We start from the raw sequence: 19,643 nt of genomic DNA, 5'->3' as shown, positions 1-19,643 counted from the left end.
ATAAGCTAATAGAGTCATTTTATAAAAAATTAAGTTACTTATTCATACATATTAAAATATGCAAAGAACACCACGTGGTTGAAAATCACACAAAATATTAATGCTGTCTCTCTTAGAATACTAATATTCTGGAAAATTTTACTCTCCTCTTTAAATTTGTTTTATTTTTTTCAGACTTTTAATGCTGTCTGTGAGATAATCACAGCTATTCTTTTGCCAATCCATCACTTCTTGGAAACACTTGTGCTGTTTTTTGCCAAGGAAGAAAGAGAGTTTCATGGGGCCACAGCAAAATTGTGCTATGTTCCTTTTATAGTTCCTATTTCCTAATGAAATTGAAATTTCATTGACCAAATCATTAGGTAATTGTTAAGCTCTATTTTAATTCTGGAGCGTATGAAAAGCCCATCTCTGAGAGGTAAGTTGTAGGTCTAGCCTTTCATGCACAGGACAGTAAAGACAAGGGGCAGTCAAGCAGTTTATCACTGAAAATTACCACAATGATCAAATATAAATGATTAAATAAAGGGAGTGATGACATATGTAATCAGAAAAGTTGCTAAGTATATGAGGACTATTTAAGGATCTTTATGAATATTTCATCTGGAAATTTCCTTTAAAAGATAAAATCATAATGATTATGGCCCAGAAATCATGTAATAATAATTATGATAGAGTTATAGTACTTTCAGATGTGGTGACACTTTAATATTAGTTGCCAAGTCAGGCCACACAGATATTTAATTCTTATGATTAACCAATCATATAATAAGCCTTTTTCCCTCCCTCAGCAGATGAACCAATAATAAGTGAACTCTCTCTTTCAGGTCTTGGAAGAAAACAGCCAAGTGAGAAGTGAGAAATAAAGGGGAAGAAACATGACAGCGTACCAGAACTGAGGGAAATTTCCCTCACCAACTAAACCCATCCTGGGATGCCACATTCAGGCCATGATAGTCCTGTTATGTGGCCAGGATGGTGATCTGTAGAATAGAGAGAAAATAAAAGATATGGACAAAAAGTACTTCTTGGTCTAGTATACCCAATAAATAGGAAATCACATTCCCTCTATAACTGTCTGGTGTTAGGAGCTCACATTATATCAAGATGTATGTATATGTTGGAGGATTGGCCCCTAAATTAACAGCAAACTCAAAAGATAATTGAAGAGAGATTTGTAAAGGAAGAGTAATGAAGAATTTCAAAACAAAAGTAACAGACACTTTTCTACTTAAAACTATATGAGAATTTCACACTCCCCTGATATATTTAACTTACAGTCTGTTTTTCAAATCCAAATACTCCAAGTGGAGAATCATTCTGTGGAATAACCACAGTTACCACAACATCATCCCCCAGTCTGCCACCTCCAGCCACATGGATTAAGGAAATATTGAACATCTCCATGAGTTCAACCTCAGCATCATCAATTATAGTGATTTCTATCATTGCAGTAACCTACAAAAGAAAGGAAGAAAAGGAGAGAGGAAGAGAAAAATAGAGATAGGAAGGGAGAGAGGGAGAGGAGGGGAAGGAAATATTGCAATAATTTTTCCTTATATATATTTCAATAGAAACTTAGAAACATGACACAAAAGAAAAAAGCAATAATTTTGCCTGTTAGATTTGTAATACTTTTAAAATCATGATATTTATAGTAGTTGAAAGTCAGAAATTTACAAAGTCTGCTATTTTTAAGATAAAACATTGTAAATGTAATACAATATAGTATATTTACAGATAGAAAAAACAAGAACTTCTTAATCTTGAAAAAATATTATAAGTGCTATGAATGCTCTAACAACTATTGTACAAACATAAAACCTAGTGTGCTTTGTTTTATTATATGAAAGCAAATGAAACAATAAAAATTATCATTGACTTCTGCAATTCATATAAATTCTATTGATTTCAAATATATATATATATATATATATATATATATATATATATATATATATATTAATGTAGGGGAAAAGAAAAGCAGGGAGAAAGGCCAAATTTTTTTTAAGATTTTTTTTAAAAATCAGGATTTAATTCATTTCTCTGAGTTTATGTTAAAAGTTTTATAAACTTATAAATAAACTTGGTTCACCTTGTGATTTCCCTAGTGTCATAAACCTATACTAGGTATATATTCAATATTTAAAGTCTCTTTTTGTATACCACAGGTAAATTCCAATACTTTGACATAGATCTTTACCAGAAAATGAAGTTTTCTACCTAAAACATTTAATTTAACAACAAGGAGAACCAAGAAATCTGGATGTCACAGTCAGATAAACGAAAGCTTGAACAAAGTCAAATGCTAAAATGGAAGCGTATTAAAATGTGTGCACCTCAAGTCGGAACTGCAGGATACAGACTGTCTTCCATATGGATGTGGACTTAAAGGACCAGGATGATACTAAGGATGTTGGAAAATGATGAGACTTCAACTATGTGCTCAGAATTACTACTGATGACGTAACTAAAGTTGGAAGGTTGCTTTGGTGAAAAATCAATTTTTAGTTTCTGCTTTGAATGTAAAAATCTCATGTACTTAACATTTCCTCCTCCATGTTAATAGGAAATGATGCAAAGTTCTAAATCTGATAATAGAAAACAAAAACTCACGATTTCAAAAACATTAACCATAATAGGTCTCTATGTGTAGAAATATGTAGATTTGCATGCTTATCTTTTAACAGAATTTCTTGAGCCCCTAGGGGCAACCAATAAGTTTATGAATACTATGCAGATTTGTCAAGGCAAGAATAAAGCTACCTATAGATTCTGCTATATGAAGTTACTAATATTTTCATGGTTGTGCATATGCCTTTTCCACTTTTTCATGGAAAATATTATAAAGATATCTCATTCTTATATATTACAAAACACCCAATTTAGAAAATTTACAATACTTCAGGAATATTTTGTAATTTTTAAGCTTGGTAGACCTAAATCTAGAATGTCATTCACTTTTTCAGGTTTTAATAAAATAAAGGGAGTTTGGGACATTAATTTAACATTTAAAATTTTTATTGGAAATTCTAAATTAAAATAGCATTTATAAACAATAAGAAATAAATAGAGGGGGTAGGATTGTGGCTCAGTGGTACAGTGCTTGCCTAGCATGCATGAGACATGGATTTAATCCTCAGCACCACATAAAAATAAAATAAAGATATTATGAAAAAATTGTCCTTAACCTTTATTAAAAATAAGAAATAGAATAAAAGCATTTGTGATCATAAATACAGTCAAGTTCATCACATAGGTTTTTATATACTGCAGGCACCTCTAAGTCAATCATTATCCTGTTTTAGAATTTTTGGTTTTTAATGGAATCAGGTGGGGAAGTTCAAAAAAGGGTGAGCTAGGCACAGTGCCTATAATCCCAGTGGTTCAGGAGGCTGAGACAGGAGGATCATGAGGTCAAAGCCAGCCTCAGCAAGGGAGGCACTAAGCAAGTCAGTGAGACCCTGTCTCTAAAAACAATACAAAATAGAGCTGGAGGTATGGCTCAATGGCCCAGTGCCCCTGAGTTCAATCCCCAGTATCTAAAAAAAAAAGGTGTAATTCTTGCTTCTTAAATTTCTCTTCCTAGGCCCACATTTATTAATAATATCTGTGTTTGACTTGACACAGAAACATTCAGAGTTATAATACAACTGGCAATCATTAATGCATGCTCATTTGGTAGATATCTATAAAATTCTTGAAGAAGAATCAAAAAATACTAACATGTTCATGACAAACTTACTTGCCCATCTGCAAATTCAAGAATCCCTTGAGATGGATTAAAGTCTTCCAGGTCAGCAGTGCCTGGTATTGCTTTCCAATAAACATTTACTGTCTCGAAGCTTCCAGCCAGCCGGACTACAGGAACCTGAAGAACGTTCAAGGGTGGAGGCACCTCATGAGCAGTAATAACTCCACCAACATCCTTGAATAAAGAACACAAGTTGAAAAGTAAGACAAAAGGGGCAACTATCCTAAGTCATCATATTGTAACTTTTTTGCTTCCACTTATATCTCATACTTCACTCTTCAAATTATAAGTTAATAGAACGGAAGTAGGCATGACAGGTCTTTAGAACTTTTACTCTGAAATTTCACAAAAAAAAATAAACTTGATGAATCCTTTGAGCTGGTCAAAGAGAACTAAGAATTAATTTGAAAGACAAATTTGGCTGTTCATCTATTTTAAAATACCTACAAGCAAAGCCAATTGTTTTGCAGAAAATACAAAAACACTGAACAAATCATCAGGGATGAGCTTCTACATTACTAAAAATATATGAAATTCAACTCACCCTAGTAACATGAAATATAAAAATTCCTCTGGGATCATCATTTTCCTCAATCATTATCTCAGCTATTTCCATTCCTGGTCTCTGTACACTTGGCTGCTCTGCAGAGAAGTCAGAGTTCACCAGGTTTACCTCAGTAATGATGATGATAAATCCTTCTTCCAACTCAGGAGCATCATCCTGGGAGGTGGGGTAAAAGAAATAGCGCTTTTCTGTTTTTGGTTGTGTTTGTGAGGTGTAGAGCATACTAGTCTTGAGCCCCTGGGCCCAAGAAATTTTCCTGCCTCAATCTCCCTTGTAGCTGGGACTACAAGAATTAGAAAGGATGGTAGAATATGATAGACATCATCACCCAAAGTACATGAATTAGTGTCAACATACTTTATATACAATCAGAGATATGAAAAATTATGCTGTATATATGTAATAAGAATTGTAATGCATTCTGCTGTCATTTATTTAAAAAAAAACAATTACAAAAAGAATAAACCATCACTCCCAGCTAATTTTGAAAGAAAAATATTTAATTTGCATTGGAAACTTGATATTTTTCAGTAGGGAACAAATGAGTTCATCTACATGAATGGGCAGCTCTATCACACACACAAAAAGATTCATATTCAACTGTATACATTCTCACTGACAACTTCAGGATCCATGGGATGTTCAAGATTAAAGGCAATGTTTCTATGGAATGCTCATTCTCATTAGAAAATAAAATAAGTTTTCAAAACCTATCCCACAAATTTTATTGTTGAGGTACCAGGGATTGAACCCAGGGACACTTAACCATTGAGTCACGTCCCCAGCCCTTTTTTTAAAATTTTTAATTTTGAGACAGGGTCTCGCTAAGTTGCCTGGGGTCTCACTAAATTGCTGAGGCTGGCTTTGAATTTGCAATCTTCCTGCCTCGGCCTTCCAAGCTACTAAGATTACTGGTGTGCACCACCATGCCTGACCTATCCCTCAATTTTTACATGTATTGAATATGCCTTTCATATATAATATTCCAAGAGAAGTTTAGTAAATTTTAGTTTTCCTTTAAAAATGAAAGTTGTAGACCTGTAAATCTAGATGTAATACTATATTTAATTCATTCTTAAAGGTTTTTATTTTATTTTTGAACATGGAATAAAATTTCAAAACATAAAAAGAAAACATGTAAAAAGGGAAAGGAAACCACCTTCCTACACTATTCCTGTATCTTTCCCAGACAGTCCTCTTCAGAAGTCACCACTAGCAGGAAAACTAATATTATGACATTTACTAATAATATAGACATTTATAATAATCAACATATAGTGCTATTAATATTACAATGTACTATTTATTAATACCTTAGTTGATTTAAGTGCATAGTGTTGGGAATCAAACCTGCCACATGTTAGGCAAGTGTCCTGCCACTGAGCTATATTTCCAGCCCCAATAATTATAACATTAATACAACTATTGCCACTTTCAGTTTTTTTGTGTGCATCATTATAGATTTTTCCACATATTCTCTCTCTCTCTCTCTCTCTCTCTCTCTCTCTCTCTCTTTCTTTTTCAATATGTAAATATAGATATACAGAGCAAAAAATATACCTAAGCCATCTGAATACTAATCTGGATTCAAGTAATTGTATCCTGAAATGAAATTATTCCCCTATCAAACCAACAATAATAACTAAATTGTTTCATTTTTTCAGATATTAGTTTAAAGCAACTAAACAATCAACATAATAGTACAGACAATCAGGCAAATAATTAATCCAAATACAATGTTTCAAAGTTCATTCAAATTTGTCATTTTTGTAAGCTAGTTATAAAATATTTATTTATTCATATTAAATATTTATTTAGGTGGAAAAATTACTCACATTTTCTTTATTAAAAGGATCATTAAAAATGATTTTTACCTGTAAGAACATCACAATTTTACATTGAAAAAGCATTTTCTTTTCTTTTCTATCATATTTATTGCCATCCATACTTACTGGCAAAATGGCAACATTCACATGAGTTTCTTTTATGTTTTCTTTCATTATTATTGTTGTTTCTTGCAGTACATAATCTTCATTTTCAATAGCTTGATTATTTGTGTGTAGCGAGAAATTGGGTTTCGCCTTCAAGTGAATGGCAATGTCCCCAAAGAACCCTTTATCTCGAACAACGTACAACTGCAGATTGGTGATGTTCTCTATGAGACAAACATGCCTCTAGTCAGTATGCTTTTCTGTTTGCTGTCAGTGTTGTTTCGAGTACTCACAGTGGAATGTTCTGCACTATCCTTTTAAACAGGTAAGCAAACAAGTAAAACAAATACAGTACATACTCCCAAGGAGTATTCTGTGCTTTGTCTCCATTGTCCCCAAAGTTGTGCTGAAAATCACCATCCATTCCTAGCATTCTGTCTAATCCCTCAGCTCTGATTCCACATGTAGCTTCCTGTGTTGTACATGTCATACTGAAATTGCTGAAAGTCTTAGGGAAGTGCATATGTAAAGTTGAACAGAGGTTATATGTTTAAAAGATTCTTGAAAATAAATAGTGAGATACATGAAGACATCATTTAACGACTGATCATTAGAATAAGAGTGATCCATGGGATGTTCAAGATTAAAGGCAATGTTTCTATGGAATGCTCATTCTGAGCATATACTGAAGTTCATATACTGAGGTGTCTCTCTCAAGGTTCAAAGTATTTCACAACACCTACACTTTATTTCATTTCTTAGATTTTTAAAAAATTAATTTGTCATATAAAATTCAGTAAAAATGCCTGTCAATATTCACCTGCAGGTCTATGAATTTCTAATGACTAATGCTATGTCTTTCTTTCCAAATTCCACAGTGAGATTCCTGGCAATTGCTAGGTATTTCAAAAATGTGTGTTAAATAAAAAAAATAAATGGCTTATTTTATCATAAGTCTATTGCTTCAGTTCTGAACGCATGGAAATATAAAGACCCAGGAAATACTACATGTCATTTTTTTCCCATCAACTCTTCCAATGAAAGATATTTGAAAGTTGGATATCCACACTGTTATATGAAAATGTTAGAATCATCTCACAGTGTATTCTAAATACGTATTATGTTTAACCCTTTTTTAAAATACATCAAATGACCTTCATCCATAAAATTATATTTATCCAACAATACAAATATTTATTTAGGGTGAAGATTTCAGCACCTAAAAGAAAAATAACAGGGAATGACCAAAGTACACTTCACAGGATAAAATTTTTTCTCACTAATCTTTTGGGTTAAGCAATTTATACATTGATACCATGTGCTTCTCACTATGTTGTCAGTGCACCATACAACTACTAAAAATGTAGAGAGAAAATATGAGTGAGGAAAACAAACAATGAAGAGAAACTCAAATAAAAACCATTTACCTCTATTGCAATGTCTTCACTAAACTGTTAACATTTTTACCATGATAGTATATCTTTAAAAATTAAAAGTATTTTTAAAAACCTTATTGCTAAGTAGTCACATGCTCATAAAATTTGACAAAAAAAATGGCTATGACTTGTCAAATTGGAAAAGTCATATAAAAACAGAAATTTGCGGTTTTTTTGTAAGCATCAAAACTAAATTCGCTTTTTACTAAAGCCTGAAAAATATGTAACTGAATTTACCTGTAGGCTCTGCTACTGTGGTGAAGAGAGACTTGGCATGCCAGCCCACGAAGCCATAGGGAGAGTCACTGGGCAGAGTAGTTATCACGGACTTGTTTCTTTTCTGATCAATAGTAGCACCTTTTGATGAGTCCTCAACCCCTTCTGTGGCAATTCGGGTTAGTGTTATGATCACAACCTCTGATAACTCTGGTATATCATCAGCAAGAACAGTTAGAGTAATTGTAGACAGTGCCTGGCCTTCAGTAAATGAAATCTAAAATTTTAGAGAAAGATTTTATTTATCCTGTCATTATCACTCTGCAGTAAGGATATTAAAAAGTTTGATTTTCTTTCAATTATGATACAATTTAACAAAGAGTTTAGCAACGATATGTGATTATACAAATAAATAGCTTTTACATTAAAAATAAGAATGGTAGAAAAAAGAAAAAGTAAACCATTTCTAAACCTAAGCTAATAAATCATGTAGTCAAGTTGTCATATCCTGGAGCCTATATTTCTTTCTAATTTAGTGTACAAAGTCTTTCTGAAAATCTGTTAGATAACACATGTAAAGTTCTATAAAAATAAAAGAAGGCGGCATGCCAGCTTAAACATTTTTCTCTATAGAATTTTTGTCAGGATTGCTACTCCAGATAGAAGCAACACTTAACAATGAATCAACCGAAGGAAAGAGAGAGAGAGAAAAAGGGAGGGAGGGAGAGGGAGAGAGGGAGAGAGGGAGAGAGGGAGAGAGGGAGAGAGGGAGAGGGAGAGAGAGAGAGAGAGAGAGAGAAACACAAATCATAGCATCTCTCTCCTTCTCTGTCTCCATTGTCTAAGGAGACAGATCCTAATTTGCTAAAAGGCATCTGAAGTCCCTGTTGACCAGAATTCTGCCAGCTTCTTGAATGCTATTTCCCATTATGCCCACCTAATACCCACTCTCCAACAATATGGCTACAAACCACAATTATTCAAATTGGTATTACAGGCCTATGCATCTACCCCTGTTGACGTGCACCTTGCCACTCAGGGAAGGCACTGGAAGATATAAACCCAAGAGCTTTATTAATAAAATCAGGAGTGAGAAAACTACTGCCCACTGGCCAAATCCATTTTTCATAAATGAAGTTTTATTGGAACACAGCCAAGCTTATTCAATTGCATGTTGTCTATGACTGCCTACATTGTCTACTTTATATCATCTAGCACAACTGTGCAACAAAGGCAAACTAGTTGTGAACGAGAACAGATGGCTAAGAAAGCCTAAAATATTTACTATCTACCCTTTACAGAAAAAAGTTCTTATTCCTGAGTAAAATAATTAATTTTTTCAATAATATAGCATACATTTTGGGTAATACTATGCACTAAATTACAAATAATTTTTATCATGCTTTTATATGAAATCTTAATTGGAGATATGTAATTCAGAAATACGACTTAGAGTCTTGGTAGCTTGCATAAAGTAAACATGAAATTCAATGGAATTTGCTGTAACATTCCTTTTTTAAAGTTTTTTTATAATGTTTTTTAATTGTAGATGGACACAGTATCTTTATTTTATTTATTTTTATGTGGTGCTGAGGATCGAACCCAGTGCCTCACACTTGCTAGGCAAGCGCTCTACCACTGAGCCCTGCTATAACATTATTAATACACTGAAATTCCACTCACCTTTCAAAATAAATGAAACTGGAAATGTGGACTATAATAATCAATTTTCCTTTTTGGGGATATTGCCATAAAAGTTTTTTTTAAAATAATTTTTCAGAGAAGCATTTGGGCAAAACAAAACAAAAAACTTGACTAATCTATAAAACCCAAGGCAAGCCAAGGAGACAACCCATCTTGCACATCAGACAAGAGGCTTCCTGAAACCTCTTTTTGTGAGTCATCTACTTCTGTGGCCATCCTGATTCCACTCTTGCACCTGAGCTCCAAATTTATACTGTCCTCCAGTTAATGCTAATGCGATCCTCTACCCAGATCTCTTCTTGGGACATGCCACCCCACAGCTGCTGGGAACAACAGCTTCTGTGCTCCTCATTGGGAATGGTCCTTACATGCAGCAAATGTCTCACCCAAGATTGTGCCCCACTAGAAGGTGGCATGAAGTAAAGAACTACAAAAATGGGGAAGCCAATGGTTCAGCCCTAAAATTGGAATGACTCCAAAGGATCAGCTTGACTGCAGAACTCTCCCACAGGATCAACTTCAATTATAACTGCCCATAGATCAACTTCTCCCCCTCCACTTTCTTTTCTTCCTCTTTTTCTTATGAATGCAACTCAAATAAACCTTCTGCCCATGGTTCCCAACCTCTATCATTATACAACATTGATATACCTTTTCCAGAAGGTTGATTATTTTACCCAGGCTTATTCTTACTTACTAGCCCCATTTTATCTAAACATTAATAACATGTTTCCATCCACAGTTTGGGTGGCTTTATCTTTCTGACAATGTAATACACTAAAAATTTGATATATTGAACCTCAAGAGGGATAACTATTTACAGATAATTTGGGTTTTATAGAAAAAAGGAACAATAACCATAGCAACAAAACTAACCTCAAATTGTATTTCTCTTTGTGGTAATTAGTAAGAATTCAGTGTTGACATTTCATAACTGAAGCAGGATCTCATATATCAACAGTGTGGTCTCATATATCAACAGTAATCATAATTTGTATGTGTCTTCTACAATTTTTGAACATTACATACCACTCCCGAGGTAGGAAATATATCACCAATACTTCCGTCAGCTTCCCATGCTACAGTTATACGGCCATATGTGCCTTTTAAGCGCTCAACATTCAAGGTTACCAGGCTATCTTGCTCCATTTCTTCTATTTGCTTAAATAATGAATTCTGAAAAACACACCAAAAGTCACAAGGAGTGACTTGAAATCACCTAAATATAGTCTTTTCTTTATTTCATGTTATCATGCTTTTGTAGATTTCATGGTAATAAGCAATGTGAAACAGTAAATGAAAAATAACAGTTAAAAATAGTAAAGTAGGATGACTATGATTTTATTTTAAAACATACAGGTTTAAGTAAATAAAATACTAATCAATAAAGATTTAATTTTATAGGATTATTTTTATTTTTGTTTTATATTTTTCAAATTTTGTTGAGTGGACATATTATTAATTTGATTATCCAAAAGCATGTTCTTTTATAAAATAGTACTTATAACATGTAAAAAGTTTGTAGAATGGAAAGGACATGGAGTCAGGTGAGCAAGAAGCCTTTCCCCCAGAGTAAGGTCTGGCAATCCCTCTAGGTCTGTTCTTGCTACTGGTAAAATGTGTTGGACCTACAAGGTCTCCAGCTCCCACTCCAGTGCAGCACATCATGAGAATGAGGGTGCTCCTTCCAATCATTTGCAAATATAACTTTATGCTTAAATTCACATCCTCTAACCTATTTCTGTTCGTGATGTTTCATACCTACCTCACACACCTTACAACTGTTTTACCAGCCAGAAATCTTCCTTTGCTTTATATTAGAATTTCTTTCATCTCACCTATGCTTCCTAGCCTCTTACCTTTTTTCCAAATTAATTTGTACCTCTGTGACATAATATTCTTCACTGAACACACAACAGAAGATCTCTTGCCAGCCATTTAATGAAATTTCCTTCAAATGAATATTTTAGATAATCCCTTCTTACAATATATCCTTGGCTTCTCAAGGGTAATAAGAAAAAAATATGGAGTTTTAAAGATTTTTTTCTTTCCAGTAAGATTTTTCATGTCTTTTTACTATGATAATCTGAAAAGAGACTCCCCCATTAATTTCTTAAAGCTTATGAAAGCTTCTATTTAGAATGCTAATTTCAGTAAAGATCCTATCCTACAGTGATACTTCACACAGCATTTTAACAAATTGTTACAGATGTTACAGAGTAATAAAATCTTGCTCAAGGCAAACATTCCTGAAGAAAATGCCTTGATTTTAAAATATGCATATAATTTATTCAGAAAAGAAAATTTATTCTTTTTAAAAGAAAAAAAAATCCTCTCTGGCTCCATATTCTCTATAAAGGAAGGTTAGTTAAATAAGGTTTTCATGCAGCCAGAAATATTCAAGATATTCTCGTCATTTATTATACCTCATCTTGAAAGGAGACTGTCCAGACAAAAAAGAGCTGTGTTGAGGAATTCTGAAAGGACTAAAGGAATCCAGGGTACTATACATTGGCATGGTGAAACCACAATGAATTAATGTCTCTAAACAATTTTAAAATAAGATTCCTAAAGTGGAATCTATGGTGCCCATACAATTGAGGATAGTCTGTGCTCTTTATCTGCCAAACAGCTTCAAGGTAAGAAGATGGACACATGCTGCAGAACATGAGGGTTCTTGTCCCAGAAATGCAGCTCTGCTCTATATACTTATCTGTTGTCCTGCAAAGGCTGTGCAAATGTTCTGCACCCCTCCATATGCAATGACATGATCATTGAAGCACTCTTGCAAACAACTGACTGAGGACATTAGAATATCCAAAGCTTGTCATCTTACATCCCCCAAACTTGCTCTTCTCACAATTGTTCATATCTTGGGGAAGGATAAATTCATGCTTCCCATAGTTCTGCTTATTGCTGAATTACTGCAATAGTCTCCTGAATTACTGCAATAGTCTCCACACTCCTGTGGGAGTGTCCTTCCCACTCACAGTATGTGTTCAATATTATAGTCAGAGCATTCTTTTTACAATGAATCAGGTCACACATTTCTTCTACCCTAACTCCTCCAAAGGCTTCTAAGAGGGCAAACTCAGTACCATGCTAAATAAGGGACTGTGTACAACAATATTGACATAGCAGTCCTGATTGTTGTCCCTAAAAAGGTCAGCTCACAGGCTGGTCCTCAGCTAGTGTTTGGGAATATGAATTTCAGGAGGGCTCCCACCATTCCCAGAACTACTGTTTTTGGTACTGGAGGATGAACTCAAGGATACTTTACCACTGATTCATGCCCCAAACCCTTGTATTTTTTATTTCTAGAGAGGGTCTCCAGGAGAATCTTTGTCTTTTGATCTTCCTGCCTTAGTCTCCTGAGAATGATAAGATATGCACTACCACACCCTTCTCTATTCCCAGAGCTCTCAAGTTGTTCCCTGTGCCCAAGCTATTTGTTCAAATAATGTGATTAACTAACATCTGTTTTCCTTCTGGAAGTGTAGAATTTTGGTATGTGCCAGGCAGATGGTACCTACATGACCAACTGCCAATTAAAACCTTGGGCATTGAGTCTCTAGTGAGCCTCTGGTTGGCAAAATTCCACATGTTGTAACAACTTGATGCTATGGAAATGAGTATGTCCTGTGAGACTCTGCTGGGAGGAGATTCTTGGCAGTTTACACCTGGTTTCCTCTGACTTCACCCATGAGCATTTCCCCATGGAGAATTTTGAGTTTGTATCCTTTGCTTTAATGAATCATAGCTATGAGTATGATTCAACACTAAGTATATGAGTGCTCCCAGTGAATCATCAAAACTATGGATGGTCTTGGGATCACAGGCCCCTGGCTAGCCTCCTGGACCTATCTCCCCCTTTAAGCTAATATAAATTAAGTTTTCCTTGTATGTAGAAGATTTCAGAGGAAGAGAGATAATAGCTGTAGATATAACTCTAGTTCAGAAGTCAGAATACACCTAGCAAATATAATACATGATGCAACATGAATGGCTGTTCTTTTGCTCACTGGCAAAAGCTGATAAAGGCTGTGTGTGGAGTAGATCTAAAAAGATTACCATGGCTGGTTTTCCTCAAGACAAGACATCTGCATGTGTGCAATGCACATATAGTTATATCTCTCTTCCATCCTCCCCACAATAATAAAATTTTATGTGATATGTATGACACAACACAGTGTATAGTGTATTAAACAGTCTGTCTCATCATTGCCCTCTGGTAAAAAGGCTAACAGCAGAGCCAAACTCCTGGACCAAGAACAATTAATTTCAAATTGAAATAAAAAGAATAACTCAAAAAAATTAGGACAAGTTGATCCAGAGGCCCCATTGTGTAAGACAGCAAATTCCAAGATGCCAGCAGAATTCACCTTAGAATGCAGAACAGCCATGGCAAGGGAAGAGAGAAAGACTGCAGGGAGTATGACTCACTCACCAGGTGCAGAAAAGTGCTAATTTATAAATGAGAATGAACAAATCACTTTGACTTGCAAGTGTAAAATCCTTAGTATCATTACCTGAGCAAATCCAACAACTCCATAGGCATCATCATTAGACAGAATAGTTATTTTCACATAGCCATTGCTACCAATCTCTGCTCCACCTTTGGGATTTTTAAGCTGAACTTTGAAGGATTCTTCTTCTTCTGGAACTACATCATCAAGAATATTTACTGCTATTGTAGCTTCTCTGTCCCCAGGTTCAAATATCAGTTCACCTGAACTAGCATAAGAAGCATACATAAAATAAGTTAACAACAAATTTAAATTACACATATACTAGATTACTCATGAAACACATTACACTGAGTAATATTCAAGTTTTGGAAGAATCACATTTCATAAATAAAGTTTTAATTAAAATTATGTATATAGTACTGATGAACTTCATAGAATTCATATTAGAGATATGGATAATATCCCTATTTCTGGCTTAAAAATAGCTGTTCTATTTTATATATTTCTCAGACATTGAGACTTGGAAATTTGATGCCATATGAAATTTTAGTGAGCATACAGACACCTAGCATAAATGTTGGACCTACCTAGGAATAAAGTCAGACTGGCTGGAGATGTAGGCCAGCTCGTACATGTGTGAGTGGGCAGCTCCCACAACAGCAATTAAATTCTTGCTTGAGTTAAGGGACTTTACTGTAACAGAAACTGCATCCTGAGCAGAAGGTGCTTCCAGAACAAATGAGAACTGATTCAGCTCTGAATTCCAGCAGTAAAGAGCAGACCCTTCTTGGCCAAGTACAAGTATGTGGACTGCAAGAAAGAAAGAAAAGGCATCTGGGGTGAAAAGTGAACTCTCTCATACACTGTCTCCCCCTTTTCCAAAGCAAAACTTTTCCCAGAGTTCCAATTTGACATCTCAAATTAAGTAAATATAATGCCATTGCCAAAAGTACCTGAATATAAATAATAATTTATGAGTGCTGTGGAATGATCAATCCAGCTGGACAATGTACCCACATGCATTTAAATAAGAGAAATGAAAACACTGTCTGATAACATTCACATGGGTTTTGTATTCTTAAATCTATCTCCATATCTATTTATAAGTACTTTTTAAAAATATATATATATATTTTTTTAGTTGTAGTTGAAAACAATATCTTTATTTATTTATTTTTCTGTGGTACTGAGGATGGAACCCGGTGCCTCGCACATGCTAGGCGAGTGCTCTAACACTGAGCCACAACCCCAGCCCCTATAAGTAATTCTTTTTTTTTTTTAAGTTGGGTTTTTTTTTTAAGAGAGAGAGAGAGAGAGAGAGAGAGAGAGGATTTTAATATTTATTTTTTAGTTTTCGGCGGACACAACATCTTTGTTTGTATGTGGTGCTGAGGATAGAACTCGGGCCGCACGCATGCCAGGCGAGCGCACTACCGCTTGAGCCACATCCCCAGCCCTATAAGTACTTCTTTAAAGTAAAAAATATCTATAATCACACCACTAAATGTTTTAATTTTTGTATTTTCCTCTCTAGTCACTATATTAATTTATATCTGACAGTTGTAAATAGTAAAAAAAATTGTATAAAAAATTCTAAATTAAGAATTTTATCCCATATTTATAGTTTTATACAGGTTTATATGTTTATATGTTGCTGTGTAGTATACAAATTCATAATTTTAATGCATAGATAATAATATGTAGGGTTGATCTTCAAGATATATTTAATAATGTCCCTACATTGGCTATTTGTTGTTTTACATTTCATTTTCAATATTAAGTAAAGACAGAATTCTTATTATTTCAATAGATAAATTATTCAAGGTTTTAGGCCAAAGTGTATTTATGAGCAAATTCATGACTCCTAAAGTATATTCTGCCAATGCTTTTTGAAATGCTATCAGAAAAGTGTATTTTTATTAAATTCAAAGCAATGGCACACAATTGTATCTACAGAAGTTGGGAAGGAAGAGGGCATATATGTTATATATAATACTAAACAATCTTGAGGCTTAAAACTGGCCAAGGTGGGTAGGGGGGTCCATATAGAAATATCAAAATTCCAGCACTTAGAGAAACTCAATGGAACATAAACTCCCAAATAAAACTGATTGAGTGTTAAAAATAGCACATGGTACCAGAAAACATGAGGGTCTTTTAAACTGTTAGCCCATAAGTTATAGTGGCAAACCCCATATCCTTACTCCTACATATCAAGAACTACTGACCATATTTGTTTACAGCAATTAATTTAAGTACTATTATAGTTTGTAAATGTTGCATAAAAGATAAAGACCAAGTAAAGTCTTATTAACACATATGAATCTTTAACTATCCATATATTTTGCATAAAGCTTTATAAAACTGGAGATATTCAGAAAAAAACAAACTCAAATGGATCTGAAAGCCCTCAAATTTAGCTAACATAGTCTCAACCAAGATCAAAACTAGAGTGATCCGAGCAACACTGATTTTGTGTCTCTATTTTCATTTCTCAATTGGATTGGTATGAATAGGAAACAAGTTGATAATGAGACATTCACATTAAAAAATATGGGTGCTCAAATCTACTTACAGATGCTCTTCAACTTGTAATGAAATTATGTCTTGATAAATCCATAATAAGTTGAGAACAGCATCAGTCAAAATGCATTCAATACTATTAACCCACTGAACATCTCAGCTTAGATTAACCTGCTTTAAATGTGCTCAGAAAAAGCCTCCAGTTGGGTAAAATCATCTAACACAAAGCCTATTTTATAATTGAATATTGAATGTCTCATATAACTAGTTGACTACAGTACACAGCACAGAATGCAATCTCTGCTGTTTGCACCATGATTATGGGGCCAACTGGAAGCTGCACTCCCTGCTGCTGCCCAGCATTGCAACTATGCTGCATATCAGTAGCCTTGGAAAAAGTCAAATTTCAAAATATGAAGTATGGATTTGACTGAGTATATATCATTTTCACACCATCATCAAGTCAAAAACTGAAAATCCTAAACACAGCCATTTTAAGTCAAGGACCATCTATATATAAATATAATGAGTATTTTCTCAGAAAGTAAACATTTATAACATTTCAAAAGCATGAAATTGGGTCAGAGAATTGATAACGAAAAATCCTAAATCTCTACTCTGGGGTGCGGAAGTGTGACTAGTACTCATATAAAATTCTCTTCCATTTAGCAAAACAATAAAATAAAAGAAGCAGAAGTTAATTCGAAGAAAGGCAACCAGACAAAACAGTTTAAGAAGTGTAGATAAAGAGAAGTTTGAGTACTGAATGGTAGAAAGTAAGTATCCCTAACATTTACAGATGTGAGACTTTAAGAATGAAGACAGTAAGAGACAGTGTGGCCAGGAAGGGCTACAGAGGAAGCAGCAACATCAGGAGAGAACTGAGTTCCAGGGTACGGAGAAGGGAAGATTCAGAGGAAGGTCTGAGACACAGTCTATCTGTTCCACAGGACCTTATGGGAGCATCTGGGGAGTTGTGGGAAGTGGGACAGGGCATCTGGCCTAGACATCAGGGTTTGTGTAGTCTACAGGATGTACAGACCAAATGAGGATGAAAGTCTCTTCACCTCCATGTGCCCTGGACTTCTCATGAAGACTAAACAGAGATGAAGAGAGCAACCATTTATTCCAGATGATTTCCAAAAACAATGATGTCCAGAGGTGATAGTTTTGGTGAAGCTAACAGTTGGGGGACTAAGAAAGGGGAGTTAAGGTGCCTTCCAAGCAGCATACAGAGCTTTGAGGTTTAAGTGAGATTTAAAAGCGGGGGGGGGGGGGGCTGAATAGGCCCTGGAACATAACAAACATTCAGTCATTAAAGGCTATAGATTTCCTTATGTTCTGAATCCGTTACCCACATATACTCTTTTACCAGCCCTTTAAAAAGTAGAGTTAAACAAGATTCAGTTTGAGGTCTTTTTCTCATACTACATAGTCTCTTTCTAGACCATTCCATCTCAGCCTATACTAAAATGATCCTCTGTACTTAGTGACTTCCAATGTTTATCTGTGACTAAGGATTCTCTTCTAAACTCCAACCAGTAATATTTACTCAAAGGCATCTCAAACTCAACATATCCCAACCAAATTCATTCTTTGCCCCAGAAAGGCCCAGTCCTCCCCCAAGTCACCTCCATGTTAGTTTTTGTATCACGTTTCCATTACCTGCAGAAATGAAGGCTCTCTCACCTACCCCAAACATCTTGCTGACCATCAACTCCTCTGGATTTCACTTATGAGATATCTGAATCAATCTACTCTGATTTTCCACCTGCATCACCAACCACTTTCCAAGCTAGCTCTAGTCTAAAGTATGTGTCTCTAGAGTGTCTTCAAATACTTTTTCTTAGTAGCCTCTAAGTTTTTCTACCATGACAGCAAAAAAACTCCCCTTTAAAACAAACACATAGCCCTTCTCTCTCTCTCTCTCTCTCTCTCTCTCTCTCTCTCTCTCTCTCTCTCTCTCTCTCTCTCTCCCTCCCTCCCTCCCCCTATCCCCCTTTCTCTCTAACTTGTCTCCCTATGTTTCTTCATCACTTTCTCATAAGAAGGACCCCAATACTTCTGGAAAAAAGACAATACTCTTTTAAGTCCCTATCTGATTCATCTGTTTAATCTTTGGTCACACTACTGTCTCCTCTCTGCCTGTTTTGGGTCACACTGGTCTTCCTGGTCCTTCCCTCAAAGCACCACTCACCATCACCACCTGACCTCTGTACATGCTGCTGCCTTTGCCTGGAGCCAATCTCATACTCAATTCTTTGTCTCATGAACTCTTACTCAACCTATAGTTCTCAGCTAAATAATTCTTCGCTAAGAAAGTTTTCTGGTTCTCTCTTTAGACCAGGTCAGTTTTTCCCCATTTTGTATTATGAAAGTACTATATTCCATTCTTTTTATCTGTTTATGGCTAGAAAATTGTGTGCTACATATGATGTCTCTCTTCCCTACTATGTGCTAAACTTCTTCAGGATAAGGACAGACTATATATAATTTTGCTTACCCTTGTTTCCCTAGGTTCTACCTCTATGCTTGGCACATAATTGGCATGTAAAATACATCTATTAACTAATAAAGAAGAGAAGGGTAAAGGGGAATATGAGTTTATATGTCCTTGCAGTCTTTGTTATATTCATTCTTCCCCTTCCATATAAAGAACTCAATCACTACCCAATAATCTCTGTCAAGTCATTAATCAGAATAAAATATGTGATCCTCACAGTCATGGCAGCAATCTAATATTTTTAATAAAATATTTGACACATACAAAATAAGAAAGCCCCTGAACATTCTTTAATGCATAATTGCAGCTTTCAGGGGATCTATAATAAGCCACTCTAAATAATTACCTACAATCTTTTCATACTTCCACAACCTCAAGTCACAGAAACAAAAGAAATAAAGAGACCTCACAATGGGTCCCTTAATAAACCTCTGGCAGAATTTCCCACAAATTCTTTTAGAAAGTTTGCCTATTATATTTTTTAAAAAATCTTTAAAGGCAATTCTATAACTTTAATTAATGGCCCATTCAGGCACACTTCA

The 19,643-nt window shown here is 34.9% G+C and overlaps 1 protein-coding gene across 2 annotated transcripts in view; it reads right to left on the bottom strand.

The window, feature by feature from the left end:
- Adgrv1 (adhesion G protein-coupled receptor V1) overlaps positions 1-19,643 on the bottom strand; it is a 569,696-nt gene that overhangs the window by 384,016 nt on the left and 166,037 nt on the right. For both annotated transcript variants that reach the window (XM_058574584.1, XM_046428479.2), the window contains 8 exons: positions 14,663-14,885; positions 14,136-14,340; positions 10,636-10,782; positions 7,924-8,179; positions 6,272-6,474; positions 4,299-4,475; positions 3,746-3,928; positions 1,279-1,458 (listed from right to left, as the gene is read on the bottom strand). In XM_058574584.1, the coding sequence (XP_058430567.1) occupies positions 1,279-1,458; positions 3,746-3,928; positions 4,299-4,475; positions 6,272-6,474; positions 7,924-8,179; positions 10,636-10,782; positions 14,136-14,340; positions 14,663-14,885 (1,574 nt within the window). The remainder of the gene's footprint in view (positions 1-1,278; positions 1,459-3,745; positions 3,929-4,298; positions 4,476-6,271; positions 6,475-7,923; positions 8,180-10,635; positions 10,783-14,135; positions 14,341-14,662; positions 14,886-19,643) is intronic.

The sequence above is a fragment of the Marmota monax genome, unplaced genomic scaffold (assembly GCF_021218885.2).
Source record: "Marmota monax isolate L192 unplaced genomic scaffold, Marmota_monax_Labrador192_F-V1.1 WCK01_AAM20220418_F8-fsc00018, whole genome shotgun sequence".
NCBI classification, from domain to species: domain Eukaryota; kingdom Metazoa; phylum Chordata; class Mammalia; order Rodentia; family Sciuridae; genus Marmota; species Marmota monax.
Note: the sequence above shows the minus strand (reverse complement) of the source record. Positions and strands in the feature narration are given on the sequence as shown.